The sequence below is a fragment of the Xyrauchen texanus genome, chromosome 19, assembly GCF_025860055.1.
Source record: "Xyrauchen texanus isolate HMW12.3.18 chromosome 19, RBS_HiC_50CHRs, whole genome shotgun sequence".
In the NCBI taxonomy this organism is placed as follows: domain Eukaryota; kingdom Metazoa; phylum Chordata; class Actinopteri; order Cypriniformes; family Catostomidae; genus Xyrauchen; species Xyrauchen texanus.
In genome coordinates, this window is record NC_068294.1 from 30,619,350 (window position 1) to 30,642,191 (window position 22,842).

The 22,842-nt window shown below is 39.4% G+C and overlaps 2 protein-coding genes across 5 annotated transcripts; one reads left to right on the top strand and one right to left on the bottom strand.

Annotated features, from left to right (window-relative positions):
• The first annotated feature begins 9,816 nt into the window (after positions 1-9,816).
• Positions 9,817-10,877, top strand: insb (preproinsulin b). The gene is made up of 3 exons (XM_052150253.1): positions 9,817-9,854; positions 10,008-10,235; positions 10,661-10,877. Exons 2-3 carry the CDS (start codon positions 10,055-10,057, stop codon positions 10,801-10,803), a joined length of 324 nt encoding a protein of 107 aa, XP_052006213.1. The 5' UTR covers positions 9,817-9,854; positions 10,008-10,054; the 3' UTR covers positions 10,804-10,877.
• A 249-nt stretch (positions 10,878-11,126) lies between these two features.
• LOC127660031 (hyaluronan mediated motility receptor-like) lies at positions 11,127-21,992 on the bottom strand. Of its 4 annotated transcripts, none has more exons than XM_052150085.1 (20): positions 21,856-21,992; positions 21,258-21,356; positions 21,047-21,120; positions 20,593-20,664; positions 20,191-20,379; positions 19,979-20,065; positions 19,774-19,885; positions 19,059-19,124; positions 18,898-18,971; positions 18,700-18,770; positions 18,247-18,614; positions 18,015-18,163; positions 17,291-17,505; positions 17,094-17,210; positions 16,564-16,722; positions 14,865-15,236; positions 14,661-14,733; positions 14,019-14,195; positions 12,152-12,302; positions 11,127-11,680 (listed from the first exon to the last, which is right to left on the bottom strand). In XM_052150085.1, the coding sequence occupies exons 1-20, from the start codon at positions 21,899-21,901 to the stop codon at positions 11,661-11,663; spliced, it is 2,691 nt and encodes an 896-aa protein (XP_052006045.1). In that variant the 5' UTR covers positions 21,902-21,992; the 3' UTR covers positions 11,127-11,660. The 4 variants fall into 4 exon arrangements, with proteins under 4 accessions (XP_052006045.1, XP_052006043.1, XP_052006044.1 ...); XM_052150083.1 differs by having other exon boundaries at positions 18,700-18,812; XM_052150084.1 differs by having other exon boundaries at positions 21,047-21,123.
• Positions 21,993-22,842: the final 850 nt, after the last annotated feature.

Here is a 22,842-nt window from a genome sequence, read left to right on the forward strand (position 1 = left end):
CCACTCTCTCCAAAACGTGTAAAACATTACCCAGTCCCCTTACAAGCGGCTGGAAATGTCTGTACAGCAGTCAATGGGCCAGTCACAGAACTCGCTCACCTGCAATCAAACGCTGTTTTAACGGCAACACGCAGAAATCACAAAAAGAGTCATTTTCTGCCTGTGTCACTAAGGGGTCACGTGTCCACACTAAAGTGCACATTCCCACATATCAATACTGTCCAAACAGTGCCGAATACTTCCCCAGCTCAAGCTGGACGCCCCATAAATGTAGATCGTGTGCCTATTGTCATGTATGCACCACTACACACAAGCACTGTTCCCACAGTTATAAACACTTCCCCAGTAAAAGCGGGAAATACTATAAAGGTAACGCGCGTGCCTGCTGTCATGCATGCACCCCTACACACAAACACTGTATGCATGCCCAAAACCCCCGCCATGAGCCGGAGGCTTTATGAAAATGGCGGCGTGCCTACTACGGTATATGCACCCCCACCCATAAGCGCTGCCCATACAGTTTCAAACAGTTCTCTGGCCCATGCCGCGAGCATCACAGATGCGGCGCGCAAGCCAAGAAACTCCCCGCTAAGAACGGAAAGCTTTATGAAAGTGCCGCGCGTGCCTATCACAATGTATGCACCCCCACCCGTAAACACTGTCTATACAGTTTCAAACATTTCTCCAGCTCATGCTGCGAGCATTACGGAGATAGCGTGCGTGCCTGTAATCTCACACGCACCCCTGCACTTGGCACTCAACAAAGCTGCTCAGCGTGCTCCCGCGCCTCTGAGAGCTGTAAGCTCAGTGTTAGCACAAGGCAATTCGCCGGCAGGGTCCATACGTCACTGCGACACGCCCCCAGCCAGCATTCAGGCCATATCTGTGCGAGCAAAAGCCGGGGGAAAAATCCCCGACATGCCGAAATGGGTTTTGAACATAATAAGACACGGTTACTCGCTTCAATTCGCTCGCAGACCACCCCGCTTTTCAGCGGTGGTCGAGACGAAAGTGAGGAAAGATGTTTCACATGTTCTACGCACCGAGGTGCTCAAACTGATAGAGAAGAGCGCTATAGAAACTGTTCCTCCCTCTATGAGCGAGGCGGGTTTTACAGCCGCTACTTTCTCATCCCGAAAAAGGACGGTGGCCTCCGCCCCATCTCTTTGATCTCATCTGAACAAAGCTTTAATGATTCGCTCGTTCAGAATGTTAACGACCAAACATATCCTCGCGCAAGTTCGCCCCGGGGACTGGTTTCTATCAGTGGATTTGAAAAATGCTTACTTTCACATTCCGATAGCGCCTCATCACAGGCCATTTCTGAGATTCGCTTTCGAGGGACAGTCATACCAGTACACAGTACTACCATTCGGCCTATCATTGGCCCCCCGTACATTCACGAAATGTATGGACGCAGCACTTTCCCCTGAGACAGCGGGAGTGCGAATACTGAATTACCTCGACGATTGGCTAATCCTAGCACAATCAGAGAGTCAGTTAACAACGCACAGATCTTGGATTATCAGTCATCTAGAATGTCTGGGTCTGAGAATCAATTTTGCAAAGAGTGTGCTATCCCCCAACCAGAATATCTCTTTTCTGGGAATAGTGCTAGTCTCAGTGCAGATGACGGCGCGCCTCTCATCAGAGCGCGCGCTCGCTATTCGGCGCCTTGCAACATCATTCAGAGCGGGCGTGCACGCCCCGTCAAACGATTTCAAAGGATGCTCGGTCTCATGGCCTCGGCATCAGCTGTACTCCAGCTAGGATTGTTGCACATGCGTCCTCTCCAACGCTGGCTCAAGAGCCATGTCCCCACTCACGCGTGGCGCTCGGGCCACTTTTTAATCAGAGCGAATCGCGGCTGTATAAAAGCCCTGACACCCTGGAAGGCCGTCGACTGGTATCAAACCGGCGTGAGTCTGGTCGTGAACACGCGGAGAAAAATGATCACGACAGATGCCTCCAAAATAGGATGGGGGGCCCTTTACGAGGGCAGGCCTGTCTCCGGTTTTTGGTCAAACCCGGAAAAGCGCCTACATATAAACTGTCTGGAAATGAAAGCGGTCGCCTTGGCTCTCAGAGCCCTGCTTCCGTACCTGAAAAACGAGCACGTCCTGGTCCGAACGGACAACATGACGGTAGTGTCGTATATAAATCGCCAGGGTTGACTCAGGTCGAGCTCCCTGCACTCTATGGCCAGGGAGCTCATCTTATGGTCTCAGCACAACCTGCGCTCGCTGAGAGCAGTGCATGTGCCAGGCATCCTGAACCAGGGAGCGGACATGCTGTCCAGAGACAAGGTTCTCCCAGGAGAATGGTCTCTCCACCCCCTGACGGTCCAGTGGTTATGGCAAACCTGGGCCGAAGCAGAGGTCGAAGCAGAGGATGAACCCTCCTCGCCCCCCCTCGGTACCGATCTGGGACCTGGCCATGGTCCTGGACGCACTCAAGAGTGCCCCGTTCGAACCTCTCCGAACCTTGCACCTTAAACAGCTCTCGCTCAAAACTGCGCTCTTGCTGGCACTCGCCTCAGTCAAGAGAGTGGGCGACCTGCACACGCTGTCATCAAGCACTGCTTGCCTGGAATTTGGACCTAACGACTGCAGAGTTCTCCTTAGGCCAAAGCACGGGTATATTCCTAAAGTGCTCTCCACACCCTTCAGAGTACAGGTGATATCTCTGGCAGCGCTATCGTCTTCAGCAGACGAAAGCGACACTAATTTACTCTGCCCGGTCAGGGTGCTCAGAGTATACTTGGAACGTTCTGCCCTGTTCAGACAGACTGAACAATTATTCGTATGCTTTGGCGGCTGCACTAAAGGTCTCGCAGTTTCAAAGCAAAGAATATCGCGCTGGATAGTAGATGCTATAGCGCTGGCTTATGAAGCCAAGGGCCTTCAATGCCCCTTAGGCGTCAGAGCTCACTCTACGAGGAGCATGGCCTCCACGTGGGCGTGGTCGAGTGGGATACCCATTGAGGATATTTGTGCGGCGGCAGGCTGGGCCTCGCCTTCGACATTTATCAGGTTTTATAACCTACAGTTATCCCCTCACTGCATTCCAACATTCTATCAGCCTGACTGTAGTATGGACTGGAGTACATATATGCTGAGCATTATCTCCTCCCTTATAAGGTCCGTCTCTGACTGACTTAGGGAGTTTTTTATGCATATCAGTAAAAAGAAAAATCAGTACATAAGATATGTGCGTGTGTTTTTACAATGAGCGCCCCACCATGGGCCACCTTGGGGCAAAGGCGCTCTGTATTATATATAGCTCGCCGTTGGCCGGCTCGTTGAATAATCACTTTGCTTTAAGGCTCAGGCATCTGCCTCTGGCTTTATAGAGCGAAGTCAGCACGCACGGCGTTTTGCATGGTGTTCCCATAGCGCAAGCTACTTACGCAATAGGAGAGACCTCTCGAGAGGGAACGACTCGGTTACTAACGTAACCTCGGTTCCCTGAGAGGAGGGAACGAGTATTGTGTAAGCTGCCGTGCTTGTGCTTGGTCAGTCGCTTCAGTCGATTGAACCTAAAGAACTCTCATGACGGGGCGCCTAATATATAGCCTTAGCCACACTAATCTTGGCGGGCTCTGAGCACGTGGGCGTGAAACGCGCTCATTGGTCGCGCGTTCAGAGTCGCCCCGTCATTGGTTCGAGCAAGTTGCCGCAGCACAGCCAATGACCGAGCTGCCTCGCTCATTGCTGTCTGCTGTGCAGCTGCAATGCGTTTTACATAAAGACTTCAATATTTCTCGAGAAACTGAGTTTTCCCATAGCGTAAGCTACTTACGCAATACTCGTTCCCTCCTCTCAGGGAACCGAGGTTACGTTAGTAACCGAGTCGTTTTGCTTCAGCAGAGCAGCAGCTCCAGCTAAACTTATTCCACAACGAGAGGGCTTCTGTATTTGCTTACTTTGTATTTTTGCATTATAATTCCCTCATACTTTGCGATCTACATCAGCTGAAGCTGTTTGGAAAGTTTACAGTGCATCTGGACTGTGAGCTGTGCAATTCTTCCTCTGCTAAGTCAGGTGCAAGCTGCAGTGCTACTCTCATCATTAGAGTTTAAAGTGAAATCATGTTACATTAAATTAGATCAAATGACTATTCGACAACAAACATTTTTGTCGAATTTTTTTTATTGTTGACGTTGTGGATAATATCGACTATTCATTTCAGCCCTAGGCCTAATTGCTGGTTTCCATGGTTGCAGCGCGCTGTGTTTGCCTGCTAACTAGTTTCAAATCTTGCAACCCGGGGTGTGGAATTGGGAAGTAGGCCAACACAGGCCAAAACACAAACAGAAGAAAAACATGGTCACTACAGTCGTGGTTTCTAGTCATGGTTAATACAATATTACTACAGTAAATCCATGGTAGGTTTTCATAAGGGTATCATTTATTAACGAGGATTAAAGATCATTATCAATGTTTTAATAACTCTGAATTTAAATAAACCTGTAAAAATGGTCAAACAATCTCATTATAATACATGTCACGTCTATGTGTGTTATTCTGTCATGAAGCACTGCTCCCTCTTTGAACGAGCACTGAAATGGTGAGCACTGTCTGACTGCTGGTGTATTTTACCATTTCTGCGGGTCAAGATGAGCGGAAGAAAAATTGTTCCGGTGTCATGCAAATATTCGCTCATATACTTATTTTTTTCTACTACGAAGCTTTTATGGGATGCATTAATATTCATGTAATCTAAATAATAAGATCACTTGTTTGAAAAAAAAAAATAATAATAATAAACTTCAGAATCGATTTTTATGTGAGGATCGATATTCTTGATAGCACATCAGTATTTAGATACTTATTCCGAGTGGCGGAATCGCTCGCATATTGAACTATATAGGTGTCAAATTGTAGTGTTAAACAATTTCATTATCTAATGTAAGCATGTTGACAAACGCGACGGAACAAATGTTCAGCCGTACACTCTTTGCATGGTGAAATTGAATTAGCCTATCGTCGAAGCTCAAATTCTTAAAGGTGCTTTAATGGAAAAGTATTCAAAAAATGGTCCTACTCCCTTAAGCATATTAATGAAATAAGTGTCTTGAAATATTTTACCAGTCTCTGTGACAGCTGTTGACTTTGTAACAGCAAACAAAAATGTGTCCAGGAACTAAAAAGGCACTGATTCTTTTCACCAGTCAATAATTTTGCTCGTTGTCATAATGTTGTATTTAAAGTGAATCTTTGAGGCTCTGATTCATAATATTTGTCAGATGAGGGCGCTAATGTGTCTCTGTTTAATTTGAAAAACACAACAAGCAATGCTGCTGTTTTGCTCGGTTTTTGTCTTTAAAAATTATCTTTGGAGGGCGGGGTTTTGGAATGAGGGGGCGTGGCTACTTCAACTGCTCAGTCACCTGATTGCTTCAAACGCTAAATTCTGCCTTTAAATAAAAGCCTTTAAATAAAAAGTTCAACACTGTCATTGAAAGCCTAGAATTGCGATTTCCTGGCCTGGAAAGTAATGGAAATTAATAGTAAATTTTTGGGGAAAACCTATTAAATTCATGTACATTTCTTTAGTGAATATCTTATTTGCGTTTTAGTTATGCAAGCAATTGCTTTTATTGAGGACGATCAATAACAATATATATTTTTAAACACTAATTATCACGAACGACTGGAATAGTCATTGAAATTAATTGGTCAAAAGGTGAAGAAATACTGTAAATATGACCTTCGAGTGAATGTATCATCGCTGTATTTTGATGCATATTATGTTTTTTCTTTCCTTTAAAGATGATCTGTGAAGATGCATGCAAACTGTCTGAAAGCACTACACCGTACAAGCAAATGTATAGAATAATAGGCGCTGACAAAATAAAATGTATGAGATTAATAGTTTATTATATTATTGATGTAATATTAAAAATAAATATTTTACATTCATTTGAAAAATATAATATTGCGTTTAGATTATTTTTATTATTAATTATAATAAAAATAATAATAATGCATTGTTGTTGGTCTTTTTCTATTTATTGACAGGCCTATTTGCTCTCAATGCACTCTGTAATGTGCATGCGTATAAACTCGCTGGCCTGTTAAACTGTTAATGGACAGCTCTGAGCAGGTTTAATCTCAGCACGAGCACAGCACGACAGACCCCTGGAGGCCGATCCTCGCTCATCGATTAACCCACGCGCTAGCGGTGGATGCGGAGGAGACGACTCGCGCACGCGATTAACCTCCGCGGTCACCAGTCTGCTTTCCTGCACCGATAATACCAAAATTCTGCTCTCTACCCCATTCCACAAAGCTGAGCCAAGAAAATTACCCCATCTTTTCCAGGAAAGGCTGATCGATACACTCCATATCTCACAGCGCAGACTGTAGCACGTACTCATTCTGCAGAGCCCTGGCAAAACTTTTCAATTCCAGCATACAGGCTGCAAACACATCTCCCAATAAGGGTGGTTCATTGAAGGCCAGTTGTGAAGAGACAGCAAATAGGATATCAGGTTCTGAATAAAGCTCACTGCTGTGTATGTTTGGAATGAAATGCTCCTAAAAATATTCCTTAATGCCAAAAAATAATAATAGTTGAATAGCTCAGAGGAGGAATGTTGAAAGCAATCTCCAGGGAGAAAATATGCCCACTAACACCAGCATCGATCACATTGAAGATGACACAGCAGTAAGAAAATGAGACAAAACTCAATTCCTGCAGTTTTCTCTCTTGCAGCTCAGGACTAAAAGGGCAATTACCTACCATGCCTCTTATAAAGTGATAAAAGAGAGAAATAGCCTGGGCTCATTGTTTTATTCTATAGGGATTTGTCATATCTCAGACATTTAGCCATTTTCTCAACAGTCAACTCATCCTTTCACTTAGCTCCATCATTTTGTGGCAACATTCATCATATCCCGATACCAGCATGATACACCAGTGTGTGTGCATTGGGAGAAAAGACTAAACTGAATGGGCTATTTTGGTGCAGATTCCAGCCTCACAATAGATCTCTCACCTCTCTGAATTTAGTATTCCATCGTAAATCTGCAAAAAAGGATACTGAAAGTGCAAATGCCACTCTCCCATGTTTTAGAGTGGGAGTGGAATGGCAGGGCGAGGGGTAGGTCACCACTGAGGTCAGTTCTGAATTACAGACTGTCACTGCTTGGACAGGGTGTCCGCACACCAGGAGACCCTGTCATTGCTTAGAGGCTGACAGACCTTGTGCTCAGACGAAGCACAAGCCCAAGTTATATTGGACACTCTTTCTATAAAATACTATTTAACTTAAGCTGTCCTCCTGTCAGTGTAGAAGACATAAGACAGCTCTAAATAAAACTTGCTTGTTATAGATACAAAGTTTAGTGCAACCAGATTTTTAATTCCTCTTCACCACTTTGAGACAGGGACAGGATTCAAGCCCTAGCATTTTAATTAAATAGAAGTTTGAATTCATAATACTGCAGTAAGGATGCACAATCAGTGACCATCTCGGTCAATATTTTGCAGGTAATTTTTTTAGACAATCAAATGGGTCTCATTAGGTTAATATTGAAACATTATAACATCAGATCTTATAGTATACTCTTATTCTATGGCAGGTTTCAAAAGTGTAACACCATTTTCCATCTTTTGTGCCAAGATTGGAAAGTTTTGATGAGGCATGTACAATGTGAGTTTAGAATATTTTTGAGAAAACAGTTTAGCCAAAATAGTATTGTTATAATATCTGCCATCATATCTGTAATCATTATAGCATTACAATAAAAATATTTTGGCCACAACAAATTACTTGTTAAAATTGGGTAACACTTTATAATAAGATTCCATTTGTTAACATAAGTTAACAAGATTACTTAACATGAACTAACAATGAACAATACTTTTACAGAATGTATTAATCTAGGTTCATGTTAATTTCAACATATAATAATACATTTTTTAAATCAAAAGTTGTATTTGTTAACATTAGTTAGTGCACTATGAACTAACAATTAATAATTTTAATTTGATTAACTATCATTAACAAAGATTAATAAATGCTGTAAAAAATATATTGTTCATTGTTAGTTCATGATGTCTAATGCATTAAGTAATGTTAACTAATGGAACCTTACTGCAAAGTGTTACCAAAAATTTTAATCGCATTTCTTAACTGATTACTTTAGCAAAAAAGTTATGACATTACTAATTACTTTACTTTAAAGTTACGGTTCTAAAATACTTTAATACTAAGTAATCTGATCACAATTTTACAGAAGTAATTAGTGATTTGTTGTGAATTACATTTTGAGTAATTTACCCAACACTGTTGACCAATAAGAATCAGGTTACACTACTTTTAATTTAAAAACCAATTAGATTACAGTAACTAATTACTTTGTAATCTGTTTACACCAAACACTGTTGGTCAACATTTTGCATTCAGATATGTTAGTATTATCATTTCTACTATTGACTATCACTGTATATAGTGTATACAGTACTGTGCAAAAGTTTTAGGCACATAAGATGTTTTACAAAAACATTTGTCTTTAGATGGTTATTTATATCTTCATCTTTAGTGTGTCAATAGGAAATATGTATTTTAGACTTCCAAACATTACTTTTGCAAATAAAATAGAACAGGGAGCCCTGTAACAATTGGCATGGGCTAGAGTCAGTCTAGCATTACATGAAGAGTTAGAAGCTATCGAGACAGCCTAAATAGATAGAATAATTGTGGCACGTTCTCCAAGAAGCTTGGAACATCCTATCTGCCAACAACCAAGAAAAACTGTGTCTAGGTGTACCTAGAAGTATTTGTTCTGTTTTGAAGGCAAAGGTGGTCACACCAAATATTGATTTATCTTTTTGTTATGTTTACTGGACTTAATTGATAAATAAAAACTATTTATGGCATTATTGTTGTATACTGTATATATATATATATATATAGAGAGAGAGAGAGAGAGAGAGAGAGAGAGAGAGAGGTACATGTACATCCCTCATGGATAGCCAATATTCATTTATCAATATACTGTAGGTTCATTAGTATAAGTGGAAGCTGCTTTTTACTGTAAGTTCCTTTCATTGTAAGGACTTCTTCAGGGCTTTTAGAATATTCCTTTAACTTCCAATTACATTTTAATTTCAAGGGCATCTGCATTGCTGATGTAAAATGGTAATCAATTAAAAGTCTGATTAAAGCTCTATTCACAGTCCCATGATAACAGCCTTGTGGCATGCAGATACCTCTCTGTTGAAGGCAAAACTGAAAGATATCATCGCATTACCTTAGGGGTTCACTTAGACCGGTCTCTGTGTGTGCTTTGGCGTTAACATTTGAAGAAACTTAAAAGGTGAAGATGCTGTTGCTCTTCAACTGCAACCTCACACATTCCCCCCAGGAGTCTCTTTCGCAGAAGCCCTTGTGCTGCTTTAGACACCTTGCCTGCCTCTCTCCTTTCAAAATTCCCACTTTCATCATAGTTCCTCACAAATCTAACATTTCTGAAAACTACTTCCTGCTCTCATTTGTCATGTTGCCTGATTTAGTTAGTCACCACTTTTTTCAAAACACTCATTAATAAATCATTCAGCAAGATAGATTTGACAAACAAATTATACTTTTGAACTGAGATACACTCCTGGCCTGTACATTTTAATCTGAACATAATAAAGCCCATTACAATTATCTGGTGGCCTTGTACTCCTAATACTTCTTAGCGAGATGACATGCATAAGGAGTCATGTCATTACACAGGAACTTCTGTTTTTCCGCTGATGCCATCAAGAGCAAGGGCCCTGGCAAAGGGGAACCTATATAAGGGGTCAAATTCGGTTCCAGTCTGAGCCACTTCTGATTGACTGCTGTATCTGGGAAGGTAAGTAGGAAACCAAACACACTTTTGTTCCTCTTCTGGCTCACAAAAACACTAAACAACCAAATCTTTACTATTTTACAATTTAGGATTAACTTAACCAAAAGCATTTGCACTCTATTCATACATATTTATATAATTTCTTCACCTTTGCAGCATTCCGGGCAGCTTGTACATGCCTGTTTCCACAGCTTCTGCCCATCATGGTCCTGTTGCTACAGGCAGCAGCAATAATCCTGCTGCTGGCCTTCCTGCCTGGATCAGTCGCTACTCCATCACGGCACCTGTGTGGCTCCAACCTGGTGGATGCGCTTTACCTAGTCTGTGGGCCCAAGGGTTTCTTTTACTCCAACAGAAGCAAGAGGGACCTGAAGGCTTTGTTGCGTGAGGATTCTATGTTTAAACTAGATGTACATGCACTATCAGTCAAAACTTTGGACACACCTACTCATTCTTTGTTATTACCATTTTCCATTTTTTGGAGTGACAGTTAAAAAGAAAAAAAACTAACTATGAACACAAATGGGATTATGTAGAGCCCAAAATATTCAAACAAATCAAAACTATCATATATTTAGCTTCATCCAAATTCATGACATACCCACCTAGGATGATTTTAAACAGAATTGCTGCTTTACCTGCACTATCCAGACTAATTTTTTGGTTTGTTAACGAAAACTAATTTTAAGCAGTCAAACTTAAGGCTTTAGAGTCCAAAATTTTACTGGTAGTCGTGCAAGAGTATCAAAACTGATAAAGATTTGCTTATCATAGTTGAAGTATTGATAAGTGTTCCCCTATCCTCTCAGATTTGCTCTCAAATCTAGCGGATTATGAGGTAGTGGAGGCTGATCCATTAAAAGAGAATGTGATGAAGATGAAGAGAGGGATAGTGGAACAGTGCTGTCACAGGCCCTGCACCATGTATCACCTGGAGGACTATTGTAGCTGAAACTCTCTCTGTGAACAAGCATAAATGCTAGGTGAACGTTCAAGATTTTACAAATAAATTATAAAGTGCAAGAAAATAATATGATTTTGTGTGTCAATTTGAATGGTCTTTAAAAAAAAAAAGAAAAAAGTTTGTCCAAGTTTTTTTTATCTGACAAAGAAACATTCTGGTTTCTCTTGTGGTGTTCTGGCACCCTCTGCTGGAAGGTTTTCATTGGTTTTCACCTCTCAAACTGATAAGAAATGGATAACATAATGCTTAAAATGAAATGTCCTTAGTAGTATACAATTAAAATGAGAAACAAACTGTTTAAAAAGGCCATAGTCTTTTATTTAAAAAAAAAAAATAAGGCAATCAACTTTCTACCTTTTTAAAATTGATAAAAGGGGTTTGTAGTACATTGTGGTACCTACTGACAGAAGAAAAGCAAACTAACTAAAACTAACAACAATAAATCAAAAGAACAAATGCTGACAATATACCGACAAATAGACTTCCAGACTAAGATGAATAAATCTGAACAGTTCCTTAAACAATGTATAAGGAATTTTATCCTAATAAAAATGTAACCAACTCTGAACTTTATTAACATACCCAGTGCTGAACAAAACTAGATTACTGAAAACCTTAAGTAAATAATATTTTCACATTACATCAGTGGTAAGAAAGGGAGATGTCAATGCTTTAGCCTAATTGTCTCTGTATTACATCAGCAAAAACACAAATATAACATACATAAATAAGATCTAAATTCTGAGGGACACAGTCAAGACATTTATGTGCTGGACTATCCCGTCACAGTGTTCATGTTAAACTTAAAATATTTGAAAAGTCTTCCAGGGTCACTCCAAAAAAGTTTAATGCAGTTTCTTGTTACCTTGAAAAGAAAACAAAAGTATCATTATAAGATGACAATTTACATGTAATTTATAGAGAAAATACACAAAACTTTATATGAATATGACATGAGTTAATAAGTTAAACTGTGTTCTAAGCAGACGCTGTGATAATGCGACAATAATATTGCACAGTATCTTTCAAGTTAATTCGAATTTTTGACCACAAGCAACGAGCGACAGCACGAGGTGTTAATTGCTTGGTTTCTAGTTCTGTGGCGTTGCACTGGCTTGCTCCACCCACCGTGAAATCTTGTTGCTCCAAAATCCCACTTCTCATAACTTTATTTTAAACACCAAGTATGTTCTAATTTGACTGTGACTGTGTCATGACACACAGCAGTTCCATGTTCACCTTGGATAGACAAATGTTTGTTGTTGGAATTGTATTGCATCATGTCTGTTTAGGACATGGTGTTATTGTCCATTGATGCTGTACTCAAGTAACTCACCCGGTGTAAGAACTGTGGTTGGCTGCTGGTTTTCTTTGTGCTCATGTTTAAAAGCCTTGCTGGGGTCGAATCTATGAGACGCCTGGCATGACTTGAGTCGATCCAGCTCTTGCTTCTGTTTTCCAACTTGTGTTCGGAGCTTAGACGTCTCCTGCAGAAACACATGTACAAACATGGACATGGTCAGCTATGCAGAAAGAACAAACTAAAAACTAGGCCTGTGGATTTTGGACATTTGGGATTGGGGTTTGGTGGGGAGCCATGGAGTCTCAATACCACTGCATGCTGTTCCATTCCATCAGTTGTTCAAAAGTCACACAATAATTTAATTTTTTAAATCAATAATTGCGGTCTCCACACAGGCACTTGTGTCCTTCCCTATTGAAAACTCTAAACCATGAATACTGACAACAATAAAGATATAGTTCACTCAAAAATGAAAATTCACTCATTATTTACTTACCCTCATGCCACACTAGATTTGTATAAACCCATGACTCCAGTGGTTTAATTAATGTCTTCAGAAGCAATATTGTGGGGATGGGTGAGAAACAAATCAATATTTAAGTTCCGTTTACCATAAATTCTCCTCCCTGCCCAGTAGCTGGCAATATGCATGAAAAATGTGAATTGCAAAAAAAAAAAAAAAGGAGGTGTAAGTGAAGATTTATAGTTAAAAAGGACTTAATTAATGATCTGTTTCTCACCAACACCCATAATAGCACTTCAGAAGACATGGATATAACCACTGGATTACTTTTATTCTGCTTTAATACTGTATGCTATTTTGGACTTTCAAAGTTCTGACCACCATTCACTTGCATCGAATACTTCTATAGAGGGGATATATTGTTTTAAAAATCTTTGTGCCCTGCAGAAGAAAGAAATTCATACACATCTGCAGGGCTGGGAACCGAACTCATTGGAAATGTTATTCAGAACCAGTTCCATTCTTAAAAAAAAAATAAAAATACCAAAATCGTATGATCACTATAACTTTCGGCTCCATTAACGGTTCTACTGTGAGCAATTTTCCGCCGACCCGGCTGTAACACCATCCTGTGTACTAGTGTATTTGATTCCCGATCTCGAACCAGCTCTTTTGAATCTACAGCGCGAAACATACAGTGCTTCCATTTATAGTCCAGTATGCAAGTATTCTTATACTGATGTGCAAGTTATAAATGTCCAACTCAAAATTAAGTAAGAACTGTTGAAATCTGACAAGCCTGAAGTACAACATTAGGCTACAAAACATAGTCTAAACTGTCTCTGGAACAGTTACTGTTTATTTAATGATGACCTGTGTCTCCGTTAAATCAACAGTGCAGTTACAGACTGCTGGTTCATATGACAATGTATAATTAAAGATACACAAGTTTTGTTGTGATAAGTGGAATTTTATTTTATAAAAGAATAAAACAAATAAATGAAATATGCCATCACATCTTTTGTTGGTTTAGATTTCTTTATTTAAAATAGAGTACGGATCTATTATTGTAAATACAGTAGGTCTCTAAAAGTCTGCAAACACACATTTTACAAGAACTGTATAAAATTAATTTCTGCTCTGTAGAAATCTGAAATGATCTCAGATAGCAGAGGGTAGTGAATACTTAAATAATTGCATTTCTCATTTTTAAATAATTATTTTAAAAAAGGTAATAAAAGAATGACTGGAATCGTTAAGGAACTGGAATTGTTAAGAGGATTCGGAACCAGAATAGTTAAAATCCTTACAATTCCCAGTCTTACACATCTGGAATAACATGAGGGTGAGTAAATAATGAGAATTTTAATTTCTGGGTTAAATATCCCTTTAAGTTACACTACAGTGCAGACTCATACATGTATACATAAGCCTTACTTGTTTGAGCTCAAAGTTCTCCTCTTTGAGTTTGACCATGTGCCTGATCTTCTGTCGCTGGTTTTGATGGCCCATCAGATTGGCGTAAGCATCAGCTAACTTGTTCAGCTCAGCCTGCGTAGAACCTTTTTCATTCAGCAAGGCGTTCCTCTCTGCTGCAAAGCTGTCCAGCTGTTCCTGAGGACAAAAAAAAAAAAAAAAGAGAGGAAATCATCTGTCATTTTCAGCCCCTGTCGATCTGCTACTGGAAAAAACACAGGTTGGCAGAAGTAGACCTTTTGCAGCACCTGAAGTTTATTTTTTAATAATGTCCCTTAGCATTTAAGTCTGACATTAATAGTCTGTGTGGCTCATCTCAGTGTGGATAGTTTTGTGAACCCACCACACATCTAAAACACAAAATATATTGGACATGACAGCAAATATGCAGTGCCCTTACTCATTTCACATGCAAAGAGGACATAGAATTAAACAGACTGTTTTTCGCTGCGGTGCCTTTATTTTAAAAGGTCAGAGAGAGGGTACTAAATTATGACCATTCTTACTTTGTGAAGAAGAAAAAAAAAAAAGGACAATATAAGTGGACAGAGGAAAAGTTGTATAAATACAATTATATAAATTCTTTGAAGAAAATCTGTGTACCTGAAATGGTTTAACTTTAGCATAGAGCTCTTCATACAAGTTTCTCCAGTGCTCAGTCTCAGCGTTACATTTGCTGTGGGTGAAAACATAGATGACAAGACTGATTAAATACAATAATAACAATGCATATGGATATGCACACTGCATGTCAGACTTCATAAGGACACCATCTAGGACTAGATACAGTTGAGTTGACTTTCCCACCTCTGCAGCTGTGCCTCTACAGTTTGTTTGCGGAAGTCCTGTCTCTCCTCCTCCATCTGTCTGTATAGCTGTTGTCTCTCCTGCTGCCATGCTGCAGCGTGACATTGAGCAGTGGCTCTTTCCTCGCCCACCTGCCTGTGCAGCTCAGAAACCTCTGCCTCCAGATCCTCCACAAGGCACTGCAGCCTGCTGGCATCCACAGACTCCCTCCTCTTCTGTTCATCTTGCAGTTGAGTCTGAGCCCGCTCCCTCTCTCTTCTCTCCTGCTCCACCTCTGCCTGCAGGCGACTCAGCTCCTTACTTTGTGTCTCTGCTGCATGCTTCAACACTTCCTCTGTCTGAGCCAGTTTAGTCTGAAGTTCTAAAAGCATCCTGTAACACACATCACACTGTGATAAATACCCCATCACACTGACTAGGGCTATAGCCATGCTTCCCACTCCTTTAGTCGAAAAAACTTCATTGACTTTGTCATGTCAGAAGAATTTTATTCGCCATATACATTTACATGTATTAGGAATTTTTCTTGGTGTTTGGTCACAACACAGTATATTCAACGCACACATCTCAGACAACACAACACAAATACCATCCTAATAAACAGATATTGCACCTAATATACAAATACACAAACGTCCTCTCGTTAACATGAACTCATCTACAGATGCTCTTTACAGAATTGGTGGTTTCGTTAAAGAGACAGTACCGATTTTTTGCATATGTTCAACAAAACAATCTAAATACTTGTAAATAGAACAAATAATGCCATTAAACAATAAACGTGTAACAAACAATTCTATATGCAATATATCTTATTTATTGATTGAATACATCGATTTTATCATTTTTAAAAAGCCAAAATGTGATCAAGATAATGCAAAACTAATAAAATATAATTAGTAAAATTTATATTTTCGTAATGTACCAAGATAGAAGGTCCCCTGTATAATTAACAGCATTACCTGGGAGATAAATTATTTCATATGCAAGCGAAAGGGACATAACTGAATTATACCCAGATGAATCCATATCGAAATCTTGTGAATCGGAATCGAATGTGTATCAATACCAGCCCTAAATTGTAGTAATCAGCAGTAAAATATTTTTGCATAATGAGCAATAAACTAGCTGTTCTAGTCTCTTGTATCACATTCACTTTCATCTCACATAATATCATATAAAATCAATGTCCTTTTATTTATTTGTCAAGTAGCCGTAGCCATGTAATGAGCAGGAAAATGCCCAGTAAGTACAGGGTGATACAAGGGGGAGCCTCTCTGGGTTTATTTAGAGAAAATAGACCTTATTCAATGTAGCGCCATCTTTCATTTTTGATGGGAATGAAAATGAGGCTGTATAGGGGTAGACTTTCCGTCTCTTCAATGACATGCACTGTGTATACAGCCATCAAAAAGCTCCTAGATAACACCTAATTTTCCACAACTCATGTTTTCTTGAGTTTTTTGTACTGAAATTTCTTTGAAATCCAAAAACACAATCAAAGATGGGACTACTGTGAATAAGGTCTATGACTGACTGACTAACTATACATTAACCTTTAATTATTCTCAACCAAATTTTTTAGCTATGAGAACCGAACATTTGTTAAGGATAGCAGTATAGTCTTTTTTGTAAAGAGAAGACTCATACTTCTGTTATTTGCAAGTTACACAAGCTACATGTGAAGCAGGATACTGACCTAGCATACTCCTCTCGCTGTTTATCCTGCATTTGCTGGTAATTTATGAATTTCTGCTGGTCATCTTGCAACTGTTGGTTGAGTTTGTTAACTTCTTCCTCCAGCTGTAGAGTTTGGGCGTCAGCCTGGTCTTTCTGCTTTCCCAGACATTGTCTAGTGCTGTTGGAAATTAAAAGAAAAACATCAATGGAGAAACCTGATGACCAAATTAATGGTTAGTTGTGGTTAAAAAAAAAATGTAGGTAATGTTCTACTTGATGACTATGGAGAGTAAGGCTAGGTCTCTTCACTGATATCTCTTGATTTGATTCCAACTGATTCAATGTTGATTCATTTCAAGTACTTCAGTTATGATGTCAACAGGCCTGTATCAATTATTACATAACCGGCTGATCTATATTGTTCAGAAGATTTTGACTGCAACATACAGTTTTTTCACCCCACACTAGCATATTACCAAATATGTTTGGCCATTACATGCCAACATACAATTATAACATAATGCAACAACAATTAAGTACTACGGTTACCTCTCAAGGTCGGTGGACATGTCTCCTAGCTTGGCGAGACAGTTGTGGTGATCCTCTTCTAGTTTCTTCATTGCCATCACATGAGCCTGTTCCAAGGCTTGCACCTCATCACACTTCCTGTTGAACGAGACCCCAATACTGGTCAGTTTTCAACAAAGACATGATCCCCCCTCAGCTCAGTTAGGAGTGGTTCTCACCTCTCTAGCTCAGTGCAGGTCTTCTTTAGTTCTTGCTCCAGTGTTTGTTTTTCCTGTGTGAGCTTCTGGATGGCCTCCTCACTGCACTGTTCCTGCTTCTCCAGCTCTGACAGCTCCTCAAGTGCATCCTCCAGTTCCTCACCCAGCTGTCTCCTCTCAGATTCAGTCTCATCTTTTAGGCACTCAAGCATGCTGGCCAGGGAGCTGCTGTGAGCCTGCAGCAACACACAATAGAGGAGCTTAAGAGACATTAGGCTAATCCATATTAAGTCGATCAGGGAGACGCTGACATTCTGATTGAGAGACTACAGAGTACATCCTGCATAAGTCTAATAAGATGCACTCTATACTTAAGTGTCCCACTCTGGCAGTTATAAATCAAGATATGTATTGTTTATCATGTATGTTCGATAATGATTCTATGAAAAAAAGGTACCAAATCCAAAGTGGCATGCAATAAAGTCTGTTTAAACACACCTTTAGAGTATACCTTTGCACAGTAAAGAAAATATGAAGAGAGAAAAATGTACTGCTTACTGTATAAATGAATTTAATTAATTTTCACATGTGATATTGTGTTGGGATCTACCCATGCCTAAAAGTCTGTAAAAAAAACTCAAACGCTTGCTTGAATAAATCACAAGGCATCACTGTATGGATTTTAGATGCATATTAAAACCAGGTGTAAATGGCACCTTTAACTGATACACTCCTCTCTACATACCTTCTCTTCCTCCAGTTGTTTGGTCAGTGAAGAATGTTCCTCCTTTAGCTTTTCACGTGCCTCCTCCTCAGTCTTTCTAATCTCCTCCAATGAACTGATCTCTGCCTTGAGCTCTTGTACCCTTCGCAGACCCTCCTCCTGTGTCCTGGCTGCACAAAATAATTGAAAAGGTTGGGATCAAAAAAAGTAGAATCCACAATATCTGAAGATAAGCTTCATTTTTTTTCTTCACCTCTTTCGTCCTCCAGCACCAAGCAGCGCTCACCCATGAGTGCCACACGCTGATCCAGCTCCTCCTCGGTTCTCCTCAGGATCTCCTTCACGCGAGCCAGCTCTTGCTCCTGCTGCTGTACCAAGATCTGAGACTCCTCAAGATCCTGTGCTCCCTGCTGCATCTGCTCTTCCAGCTCTTTCAGTGAATTCCTAGAGGACTGCAACTCATTCACATGCTGCTCAATCTTCCTCTCTTTCTCCTCAAGATCCTTTTGGGAGTCCTGCAGCTCCTGCTGAAACTTCTGGAGCTCCTCTTCCTTTACCATTAGCACCTCCTGACAGACATTCAGTTCTCCAGTACATTTCTCCAACTTCTGCTCAATGTCACTGAACAGACAAGGTACAGCCAAATGAGAACAAGAACACTGATGCTGCTATCAAGACAACAATATTAAAATGTACACATTCTAACCTGAGGTTCTCTTGAGCATCAGCGACAGAGCGCTCCACGTTGGATTTGTCCTGAAGCTTAATCCGCAAATCCTTTGACGAGTGAGACAGAAGGCTCATCTCAAACAAGCAGCTCTTCAAAAATTCATGATTCAATTTAAGTGGTAAGTAAATGTCAAATGGCCTGAGAAAGTCATATTCTGATGACCCAAACCCATACCTGAATCTCTTCATTTGCTGAGTCCAGGTAACTCTGCAGTGCCTTGATCTCCTGTCTCAGCTCCTGGATTATGGCTTAATGTGTAGAAGACAGATAAAAGTGGTTTGTAGCCAATCTATATGGCATCATAAAACACACAGAGATGATAACATGCAACTTACCATGCAGTTTATCCATTTCATCCTCAAGATGCTCATTTTGAATTTTTGTCTCTTGATGAAGGTCCTCTTTTAAAAAAAAAAAAAAAAAAAAAAGTTTAACAATCAGCAAAACTGCCTTTTTTGTTTTTTCTCTAGAGTTGGTCGGTATGACGACAGACTTTTCAACAGTAGAAATGTACCAACCAGTAGAGATTTTGTAATACCATAGTATATATATTCACATGGCTATGTGTGAACAAGACTGCTTTGCATTACCAACTTGACAACAACTAAGAAACATGGAGTAATTAAAAAATACAGGGTGAGTGTGTCCCAAACAAGTCATGACAAGAAAGGACTATTTAAGGATGTTGTTAGGCACAAGCGGAGTTGAGCCATTTATGGTTGTCAGTTGTTCTTAATGATTCAGTTGAACTAATTCAAAATTAAACCACCCAAGACAACTTTGACTATCTATATTAAAATAGAAATAAAAACATTACACCACTAATATGCCATACATTCTTTTAAGATAACCAATGAAATCCTGAATTGTCTTTTGAGAGGCTTCATCGAAACAAACCTTCCAGATGAAATTTTCCTCCGAAATGATTTCTCATTGCTAGGAGCCACACTGGACATGGTTTTTTATTTCAGATTCTATCAAATAAGACTTTCTGAAAAAACTAACTTATAAAATGTATTATACATTTCCAGTTCCTCAAGGCACCCTTACCAAGATCCTTGTTCCTCTCCTGGAGAACCCTAAAAGTGGTTCTGGCAGTCTCCAGATCAGTTTCCAAGACCTTCACTTTACCCTCTGAGCTGATCTGTAGGTAGCTCAGCTCCTGTTCAAAAAGACCCAAGAGCAGATTACATTTACAAACTCAGAGATACCAAAATGTACCTCCTGCATGTCTAAAGTTATCAAGATGACTTGCCTTGTCTTTGGCATCCAATTTATTTTTGGCCTCAATGAGCTCCATGGTAAGTGCATTGATTTTCTTCTTGGTGATATCAGCAGAGACCTGTAAAAAAGAAAGGCAGCAATGTGCAAAGACGTTATTCTGTAAAACACTCTATGTTCCGATAACAGTGGCCTATTCAAAACACATCAGAGTGTGAAATCACCAAATTCAAAAAGACCACACACCTTGGTCTTCAGAAACTCATTAGCTTTCTTCAACTCTGCAAGCTGCCTCTCAAGAGAAGCCACATTGGATGCAAGGCCAGTCTTCTCTCTGACAGCTGCAAGTAATTTAGACTCCAGCTTCTTCAGCTCTTCCTCAAGGGTGAGCATTCTACGGTCCTGTTCTCCTCTCTGCTGCACCAAAGAACGAATCTACACCCCAGCATTAGCAGTAACAGTCAAGGTTAAGAGAAATGGATATAGAAATTGCCACAAAATGACCATCGAGGAAAGGCTACCTTCTACTTGTACAATTTCACCCACGGACACCAGAGTCAACTAAAATAGAACTGTAGGTAGGTAATATATTTGAGGACAAATCTTCAAATCTTACATGAAGACAAAAGTTATTTTTCTGATATGTACCTCTTTCTCTAGTAGTCTCTGATGTTTCATCTCAAGTGTGAAGGCATTTTTATCCTTTTTGGAACTAAATTCCTGTGAGAGGAAAATAATAATTAAGTTCTGCAACAGGTGGCCCTGTAAAAACTATACCAGTCAAAAGTTTATTGAATACATTTTTTTCTCATGATCTCCAAATCAATTTGATCTAAAGTGATTGAAATTTATTTTGTAGGCAAATATAAAGCAATTAATCCCATGCATGGGCATGAAACTTTTTGTACAAAACCAAAATTTGAAATAATCTATTTAGATTTTCACTGTGTTGGACTGGATAGGATACATGATACCAATGCTTCCATGTGTTTAATCTCGTATCTTTAATCACTTTACAATTATTCTAAAATTTGGACGTGTCCAAACTTTTGATTGGTAGTGTAGATTAAAAAGGGCAACAGGGTATTCATACAGCTCTTACCAAACCATCAACAGACATAGTCCTCCGTACTGGAGACATTGGAACTTCTTCTGAGGGTGATTGTGAAGGTAAATCTGCTGGATGGCATTCAAAAGACAGTCAGCAATCAGTGACATAGCTAAAAAGCTTCTCATCTTTTACCCACAGATTACAAAATTAGCTGATTTAAAAAAAAATAAGAAAAAACAAAATAAGAAAAAACAAAACTCACTTTTGGCAGCAGCTCTGAAGCGCTCCGCTTTATGAAATGATGCAGCTCCCTTCAGTTCACCAGACTTCACATCATAGGTACCAGGTGGAGGGGCACAGCCTGGGGATAAAATCAATTATTAATCAGTATTATTGCTCATAATCAATGAGACATCTGAACAGTGATAGATGTTTCTACTGATCTGACTTGTAGTTGATGCTGGCATGCACATTCCTGCTGATCAAGTCTTAACACTGGCTTGAATTTTTGATGCGATATCTATGTTTTGAGCTTCAAGAAATAAAATTTAACTTCTTTTAGTTGTAAAAATGTGCTAATGTACCATTTGAAAAATAAGCTGATTTAATTGGAGAGTCATTTACATTTCAGATCAATATGGCCCATCACAACAAAAAGAGAACACCAGGCAGAAAAAAACTATAGGAAATTAAAACCCTTGCAAGATAAATTGTTTTTGAAATTCAGATGTAATAAAAACATTAATACATTAGATATTAAGATTAATTTAACTATTAGTTTGAACTATTACACTGTGTATAAAGAACACTTGCATTGTCAGCTTCATTCAAGTTAAATATCTTAAAAACGTGAAACTTACCAACTTGCTCGTTAAACCTCTTTAATGGTGCTCTTGAGAAAGACATGGCGGGTAAGAAAAGTAATTAACTTTTTTTTTTTTAATGTACTAAAACGCTGGAATAAAACTACAATCCACTCGAGTATCAACAACTTCACCACCCGCTGAAATTTTGAAAAAGTAACCCCGCCTAGCAATGAAATGGTCTTGGCCAATAAAACTGCAAGGAATGTGACAAACCGAAATTTACACCAACCAGTAACGAGATGTTATTGTACGTCACAGCTGGTGACGTAGCGATCACTTCTACATGATTCAAACTGCATGTAATCAGAGAATATTTAGCAGATATTGGCCACTTCTATTAAAATGAATAGGAAAAATTGGAACGCTCACCCAAGGAGCTCTGAGCACACAACGGTCAACGGAGTAGAAAGGAAGTCCAGCCCACACATACATACATATATATATATATAATTACATATTATATATTATTTTCTATTCAATTTGTATTTATTTTGCAATTCTGTCATGTTGATGTATTGTATTGCTGTGCACTGGAAGCTCCTGTCACGAAGACAAATTCCTTGTATGTGTACCTGGCAATAAAGCTGATTCTGATTACAGTTATAAGAGACAATCACCTTTTAGTTACAGATATTAATCAAACGATTTTAGAACGCGCATGCGCATTAACTATACAAACTGGAGAAATTACGTTTTTTTACCATAATATGAGGAAAATAATCACAATTTATGATCCCAGTATTGTCCAAAAAAAAAAATTAAATATGTTCTTTGATCGTAATCTTCACCAACCGTTTTAGGGATTTTGGTCTTTCTCCATTCATGTAGGAGCTGTACTGGCATGACTGGAAATAGCCTCCCTAGAGCGTTCCAAAGATGGCCGACAGTAGACTGACTTGCTAGAAAGACTTTGATGTAATACATTTAAATTGTCTTCGACACTTTTTTATTATTATAATTTTATCACTTTTGTATATATAT

Coding starts and splice junctions, on each gene's coding strand:
- insb (XM_052150253.1), top strand. CDS start 10,055: ATGGTCCTGTTGCTACAGGCAGCAGCAATAATCCTGCTGCTGGCCTTC. Junction 10,236..10,660: donor GGACCTGAAGGCTTTGTTGC/GTGAGGATTCTA, acceptor CTATCCTCTCAG/ATTTGCTCTCAAATCTAGCG.
- LOC127660031 (XM_052150082.1), bottom strand. CDS start 21,901: ATGTCTTTCTCAAGAGCACCATTAAAGAGGTTTAACGAGCAAGTTG. Junction 21,357..21,855: donor GAGGTTTAACGAGCAAGTTG/GTAAGTTTCACG, acceptor TTTTATCCCCAG/GCTGTGCCCCTCCACCTGGT. Junction 21,124..21,257: donor CTTCAGAGCTGCTGCCAAAA/GTGAGTTTTGTT, acceptor AATGCCATCCAG/CAGATTTACCTTCACAATCA.